Source organism: Carassius auratus, chromosome 10 (genome assembly GCF_003368295.1).
Source record: "Carassius auratus strain Wakin chromosome 10, ASM336829v1, whole genome shotgun sequence".
Classification (NCBI taxonomy): Eukaryota; Metazoa; Chordata; class Actinopteri; order Cypriniformes; family Cyprinidae; genus Carassius; species Carassius auratus.
In genome coordinates this window covers 10526206-10534547 of record NC_039252.1, presented here as the reverse complement: position 1 = coordinate 10534547, position 8342 = coordinate 10526206, and the positions used below count along the sequence as shown (strand labels likewise).

The 8342-nt window shown below is 34.8% G+C and overlaps 1 protein-coding gene across 1 annotated transcript; it reads right to left on the bottom strand.

Annotated features, from left to right (window-relative positions):
- Positions 1-567: 567 nt before the first annotated feature.
- LOC113109808 (nectin-4-like) lies at positions 568-8091 on the bottom strand. Its single transcript, XM_026273576.1, has 9 exons — positions 7912-8091; positions 4829-5194; positions 4627-4745; positions 4393-4546; positions 4117-4232; positions 3847-4000; positions 2280-2651; positions 1176-1269; positions 568-1075 (listed from the first exon to the last, which is right to left on the bottom strand). Exons 1-9 carry the CDS (start codon positions 7970-7972, stop codon positions 979-981), a joined length of 1533 nt encoding a protein of 510 aa, XP_026129361.1. The 5' UTR covers positions 7973-8091; the 3' UTR covers positions 568-978.
- Between the last annotated feature and the right edge of the window lie 251 nt (positions 8092-8342).

Genomic DNA, 8342 nt, shown 5'->3' with positions numbered 1-8342 from the left:
GGTTGTATAGAATATTATTTTATAAAGGTTTAGAGGAAATAAAAAAAAGTTCATAAATAAAAAGTTAATTTATAAATATTGAAGAGCGCTTCAGAACTCCTGACCTGATATTTAGATATATTATTCTTCAATAAATATATTTGTTTGACAGGGAAGCTGTGCGCAAACAGGAATATATATTATTTTTTTCAAAAAAAAAACAAACAAAAAGCACCCCAGAAAAAAGGGCACTTTCTCTCCAGGAATAAAAAGGGCAGGTGCTCAAGCCCCCTTTGATGTCTATGTGTGCACGTGCCTGCTAGAAAGTAATGCACACCCAAGGAGGTGATGCAGTCTCTGCTAAGAGCGAAACTGTAAATTAATCTGCTTCAAGAACAGTGCTGTTATTTTCTAACTAGTGAGAAATATTATGTAGCTTTTAAGTTTCTAATCTAAACCATTTACTGAAGAAAAATTCAACACAGTGCTGACAAAATGTTTCTGTGCATGTGCATGTGTTTCTGTGTTTGCAAGTTTGTAATTGTACTGTGGGTATGTTTGTATTGGAGAGAGAGCAGGAGTAGTATGTGCTTTAAAATGTGCTATACAATTTTATTTTGTAGCAAAACCATGGAATTAATATCATTTATACGACAGGGCTGTTGAAAGATGGAATCTGATTGCTTGAAGAACTTTCTAATGTGTGAAATTATTTTCTTGGGCTTGGTAATGAGTAACAAGGAGACAGGCACAAAATAAACAGATATAATGAACAAAGACAGGACAGAAAAGACTTAACGGCTGGATCCTGACAAAGACTACTGAAAATAAACTCTTTGTTGCATATTGACAATATTTACAAAGTCTTTATAAACATTTTGAAGCATCAAAGTATTGATTAAATATAATTGATGAACCAATTTTCATTTCTAGCTGAGACCTTTAGGGAAAATCTTCTTGTCAGCATATTTGTGGCCCATGATATGTGGTATGATGAGTTCACACTAGAATATCAGTCATAGGGACATCATGGTTTTTCATTGACGTGTATTTCACCGGTGGTGGGGGAGGTTTGAATGGAGGAGGCATATCCATTCTGAAAAGAAAAAGTAAAACATTTAGATAAAAGGACTGGAAATGTGAATGGGATTACGAAAAAGGACAGAGGAAGTGCTGCGGGTTTTGATATGTCTCACCTTTTTTGGTTCTGATGTCTTCTGTATAGAAGCACAATCAACCCGAGCAACAGCAACACAATCGGGACAGCGATGTATGCTGAGCTTTTTGAGGCTGAAAGAAAAGCAAGAGATATGCATGGAAAATTGAATCAATAATAAAAGGCCTGGTTTTATAATTAGCTCAGATCTTGGCCCAAATTCATTTCCTGTTTATACTCTCATGTGCATGTCTGATTCAAAATAAAACACTTATATCAATCATAAATCACACACTTAAAATAAAACCATGTGATGTTGCCTTTGTGTCTGCAGGTTAGGTTCCCAAGCTACAGTTTAACATGTCAGATTATTTCAGTGTGTATTAAATTCATTTTTTAAATCAACATAAAACATAAACAATTATAATTTCTTACTATGAAACTAATTAAATCAATATTCAAAGGGAAAATTCCAATTACAGCTTTATATATCTGACCTGGACCACAAAACCAGCCTTAAGTAGTATGGGTATTTGAAGTAATAGCCAAAAATACATTGTATGGGTCAAAATTATAGATTTTTCTTTTATGCCAAAGATCATTAGGATATTAGGTTAAGATCATGTTCGATTAAGATATTTTGTAAATTTCTTACTGTAATTATATATCAGTAGGCTACTTCATTTTTGAATAGTAAAATGCATTGCTTAGAACTTCGTTTGGACAACTTTAAAGGCAATTTTCTCTCTCTCTCTCTCTCTCTCTCTCTCTCTCTATATATATATTTATATATATATATACATTTTTAAACAAAGCTTAATTGAAATATCACTGAATGAAAGTTCTGTAAAATTTGCTTTATTTTATTGATGTGTAGAGCTTGTTGTGTGTTATAGGCAGGACTTGTTAAACGAGGTCAATTAGAATCAATTAAATATTGTTCTTTTAGTATCATATACACACAAGTATTAAAACTCAATACGTTAATTGTAAATGAACCTAAATTATAAAAATGACCCAGGATCTTTTAAAGCCATTATGAAGCAGTGTTTCGAAAGAGCCAGTCACTGACTAATGATAAGTGTGTGAGAATAAGTTTTGATTTAGTGTTGTCTTTCAGAAGAGTAATTTGTGTGTGTTTTACCTTTTGGTGTTGTAAAAGCGGTGATGCTTTTCTGTGTTGTAACTGTGGTGGGGCTTTCTCTTCCTCTTGTAGCTGGATCTGGAGTTGTGCTCAAACTGTCTGTAGAGGTGTTGATAAATTTTACAGTGCTTGCATGTAATGTAGAGGCATTGCCAACAGGTGGAGGAGAAGAGCTGTCAGTGAGAGGAGCGGGATGGCTGGTGTTTCTGGGTTGTAAGGTTGTCAGAGTGTCATTTGGTTTCACTGTGCTGGTTAGGAAGTGACCAGATTCTGATGTAGACACGCTGGTATCAGTGCTCCATGAGCTGGTCCCATCGGAGGTAAAGCTGCTTAGATGTTTGGTGGTCCTTACTGGCAAAGGTGTAGTCATTCCTTCGGCAGAAATCATTATGGAAGGAAAAATTAAATATAATATATATAGTTATACAATATAAATAAATATATAGTAATTATAATATAAAGAATGTATATTAAGAAATATAAAATTAACATGCTATAATACATAATACAATAATCATACAAACTTACATAGGTCAAGTGGTTTGGAAAAAGGATTATATTATATTATATTATTGCATTAGACTGCAATACAACTAGGTCTTAAAGCTGTATGGAAGTGAAACAGTGTTGGGATGTTTGTGGTGTGAGTTTACACAATGATAGCCTACAATTCAAGGACAATGCAATGACACAGAAAGTGCTCACCAACCTGTGAGCTTATCCATATGTGTGTCAAAAGTACAGTAAATGATGCACACACTCTCTAAGCAAATTTTGTAAAATGGAGCCCAGCTTTCCGTATTGATTTTTTTTTACAGGTGTTTTACCCATTTTTGAAGTTTTTTAATTATTAGGGTTAAAGGTAATGTCAGTGGACTTGAAAAGTTAGTCTACCAAAAACTCTATCATCATTTACTCACCCTCATGTCAATCCACCCTCTAATTTCAGTTCCTATTGACTTCCATTGTACTGTACACACAAAGGAGGTCATTGGAAAAAGAAACTGTTTGGTTGGAAACTTTTTACAATATCTTCTTTCATGTTCCACAGAAGTGAGAAAGTCATACAGGCCAGGAGTGACATGATGATGATTGAATGATGACAAAATAAATTTTTTAGGGGGTGGACTGTCTTTTTAACAGATAATGTCCTGGCAGAACGTTTACCAGTACATGAATGTTTTTCTACAGATTTTTTTTCTTACAGAGCACACATTTGTGAGCTAATGATATATATATATATATATATATATATATATATATATATATATATATATATAATCATTACACAAATCTTCTCCATTTTTACATTTGCGTTAAGATTATTTAGCCTTTTAATTAAGCCATTTTCCTCTTGGGGACCATTGGCTTGTTATAATGTGGATGATTTCAGGTTTTACTATCCTTGTGAGGACATTTAGTTCTCAACATCCAGGCAAAACCTTGCAGAATCACTCCAACATCCCTTCCTAAAAGTCCCAGAAGACTTTGATAGAGGGAAAATGATCAATTAACAAAGGAACCCTAAATTGCAATGTGATCACAGTTACAAAAAGCTTTTTCATACCTTCACTTTGCTTTGGGAGAACCTGGATAGAAATCTCAATGTCTGTCTGGAGTTGATTGTCCAGAAAGACAGCTGTCAGTTTGTAAGTTCCTGACTGCTCAGATGTTACGGAGGTCAGAGACAAAGTGTCTGAGAGAGACAGTGTTGTGTCACCCTAAATAATCATCAGATGGATTTGTAATTTTAGACAGTAAATACACTACAATTGTTTTATTAAAACAATACTGCTTTAAAATTTGATTTAAATCTCTTAATATTTCACAATATTACCCTCATCCACTTATACTGCAAGTACTGTGAAGCTTTTGCGATACAAGAAATGGCCACATCTTCACCAGCGCTGACGTTTAAAGAGCTGCTTGTGTTACACTTAATGTCATCAAGAACTGTTTGGAAGAACAGGAATTATTTTATATGGATTTTTGTTTTTTTGTTTTTATTTTATTTTGATTTCAGCTTTATTTGACAGACAATGATAAAAAAAAATCATAAAAAACAAACTATTTTTAGGTGCAATTGATTGATATTCTCAGTGCAAACACTCACAATTGACAGTCACTTCGACGGTGGCATTGAGGCCTTGCAGATTTGGGACTAATGAGTCCCATTCAGGTAAACAGATGTACATATCGCTGTCATTTCTGGTGACATGTGGTAAAGTGAACTCTCCGTTTGAGCTTTCCAGCCAAAATATCTTGTTCTGATGAGATGAATGAGATCAACATAACGATTATATTAACTGTGGCATATATAAATGCATATTTTTTCTGTGAGACACACCTTTGAACGTTTTAGTTTATAACGGAGTGGTGGAGGGATCGCTGAACAAGTTATTTTCATAACATCCCCCTCTTTTATGAATCCATATGGATATGACATCTTCACTGATGCTGGAGGCTCTGAAATTAGCAGACGGATGATTCTTGTTCACTTTTTAATTTGAAATGAATGTGAGAATGTAAGTTAACAGTAAACAGTTTACCTGTAACTTGCAGCTTTGTGATTCTTTTAATTGATCCAGTGGGATAAGAAGTGATTTCACAAATATAGTTTCCACTGTCCTTCACTCTAACTTCACGCAGAGTCAGGATTGAGCCCTGCAGCTTCCTAGTTTTTGAACTGGTCACTGTCTCCAGAAGAAAACCAGATTGAAAATAATTTATTGGGAACCCAGGATGGAACACAGCAATCTTCTGATCAGTCATCTCTTTGTCCTTTCGCTGTTTAATCCACTCCAGCTGGATAATTGTGAAGTTTTGCTCCTCTCCCACAATGCACTGCAGGCTGATGTTCTGTCCCTCCACAGCAGTTGCGGTGGGATAATAATTTATAATATCTCCGTACATTCCTGATAAACCAGTTTCATAAGTGAAAGATTACTTCATTGATTTTCTAAGAGATGTAAGATTGATAAGGTTTATATTTTAAGCATTAGGAACTCTCCAATGTCATTTGTATTATAATCACATGTCTTTCAGTGTATACAGACCTTACAGGTGCTGGTCATATAATTAGAATATCATCAAAAAGTTGATTTATTTCACTAATTCCATTCAAAAAGGGAAACTTGTATATTATATTCATTCATTACACAGACTGACATATTTCAAATATTTATTTCTTTTAAATTTGATGATTATAACTGACAAATAAGGAAAATCCCAAATTCAATATCTCAGAAAATTAGAATATTGTGAAAAGGTTGAATATTGAAGACACCTGGTGCCACACTCTAATCAGCTAATTAACTCAAAACACCTGCAAAGGCCTTTAAATGGTCTCTCAGTCTAGTGCTGTAGGCTACACAATCATGGGAAAGACTGCTCACTTGACGGTTGTCCAAAAGACGAACATTGAGACGACCATTGACACCTTACAGAAGGAGTACAAGACACAAAAGGTCATTGCAAAAGAGGCTGGCTGTTCACAGAGCTCTGTGTCCAAGCACATTAAAGCTGCAGTAGGGAACTTTTGATGCTCTAGCGGTTAATAAACATAACTGCTTGCGTCTTGCGGAAAAATTGCAAATCATAGCCGGAGCTACTTCTCTCTGTTTATGTCTATGAAGAATCACAAAGGTACTGAGTTACTTCGCCGCGGTACCCCCGAAGCAATCTAAAATAGAATATAAACACTTATTATAGGTGTACCCTAGTGATTCAGGACAAGCTAAAATTACGGTTTGGAAAATGGATTAATGGTGTACTCGCTTATTATGTTCATTTTTCTACATTTTGAACACAAACAAAGTTACGGGCCACAGCTCTGATTGGTTGTTTTTTACCGGGAGCGGATGACTTTCTGCAAATGGCAATAGGACCACTGGGAGGAGCCAGAGGAGCTTGATTTTTTTCACAGATTATCTGTTTCATATTCTACTGTCAGGACATAATGACAGGTTTAACAAATATGTAAAAAATATATTTTTACAAAAGTTCCCTACTGCAGCTTTAATAGAGAGGCGGAGGGAAGGAAAAGATGTGGTAGAAAAAAGTGTACAAGCAATAGGGATAACCGCACCCTGGAGAGGATTGTGAATCAAAACCCATTCAAAGATGTGGGGGAGATTCACAAAGAGTGGACTGCAGCTGGAGTCAGTGCTTCAAGAACCACTACGCACAGACGTATGCAAGACATGGGTTTCAGCTGTCGAACTCCTTGTGTTAAGCCACTCTTGAACAACAGACAGCATCAGAAGCGTCTAAAGACAAAATGACTGGACTGCTGCTGAGTGGTCCAAAGTTATGTAAAAATCTAAATGGGGTATTGTGAATAGGAAGATGCGATATGCAAGACCCAAGAATGCAGAAGAGCTGAAGGACACTATCAGAGCTACCTGGGCTCCCAAAACATCGACTCCATGCCACGCCGCATTACTGCAGTAATTCAGGCAAAAGAAGCCCCAACTAAGTATTGAGTGCTGTACATGCTCATACTTTTCATGTTCATACTTTTCAGTTGGCCAAGATTTCTAGAAATGCTTTCTTTGTATTGGTCTTAAGTAATATTCACATTTTCTGAGATACTGAATTTGGGATTTTTCTTAGTTTCAGTTATAATAATCAAAATTAAAAGATTTGATATGTGCAAAGAATTAATATAATATACAAGTTTCACTTTTTGAATGGAATTAGTGAAACAAATCAACTTTTTGATGATATTCTAACTATATGACCAGCACCTGTATATTGGCGAGGTTCAGACTGAAAAAATGTATACATTTTCCTGACACCTTGAATGCATATGAATGTGAATATCCTAATGATAAAAAATTTAGAAAACAGTTTGAAATGTTTTTCAAGATACAAAATGTTTATTTATTGTAATTTATTTATTTTCTTATTTAGCTATACGGTAAAAAGCTATGCATTTTTCTCACACCTTGAATGCATGTAAGTGTGAGTATCTTAATCATTATTTAAAATGTTGAAATAGTTTACAAAATATTTTTCGAGATCAAAAGTTTTTATTTTATTATTTTTTAAATTATTCCTGTTTATTTATTTTTGCTACAAATGCCATTAATCATTGATACATAAATATAAATACATCTAGGGGTTTCACATCACATTACATTTTACAGCCTGGACTAACCTTGCCTTGAGAGAAAAATATCACATTGTCTGGTATTTTAAGAGATATATTGATCTTGACAGTCCTGAGGGTAATTTCAGGATGTTTCTGCTTGATTGGACCATAAGATTTTTTTTATATTAATAAGCAGTGAAAACTTTTTGTTAATGCATTTTCATACAGTTCTTTTATCCACAATTAATTATTTTAATGATGATTTTGTCTTTATTTTGAAATCAGAACAGTTGCATCACATTGTCCCTTTTGACCTTTTTTTAACATAAATTATAAACACGCTCATCATAGAATTATCTGTTAAATCACTATGTGTGAACTGCATTTTGTATGCATTTTCTTTGAGTAAATTAATAGATAGGACGTAAAGATGAGTGTCATGTCATTGAGTGTCTATCTAACCACAGCACAAATCAGTTAAAAAGCTAATAAACATTTTCTTTGTGGGTAGCAATAAAAATTCAAGCCCCTTCTTACCTCGTATCATGAATAAAAAGATAAGAAGTTTATAAGCTGGCTCTGTCATCACAAAATCCATTTCTGTGAGAACAAAAGTCTCACAGATGACAGAAACGTGAAACGAGTGAAGCAGAAGAGGCACAGGAAGTGAGCTCCAACCACCAGAGAGACAGGAAACTGGTTTATCTTCGTTGTCTTACATCTCTAGCCTACTCTGTCTGAGTCAACAGTTGCTCGGTTTCGCTTAAGCTGTGAAGTGCAACCCACTACTCACCCCCCCCCCCCCAAGTGAACAGAAAAGGATACCTAATGGATAGCTGCTCTTATGTTTAGAGTAGATTTGTGATGGAGTGGAGTTGTTCCTGATATAAGCACAATGAATGGCTTCAACAGATAATTATGACCTTATTTTGTTATGTTAAAAGTCAAGTGTTGACAGTCAGCATGTC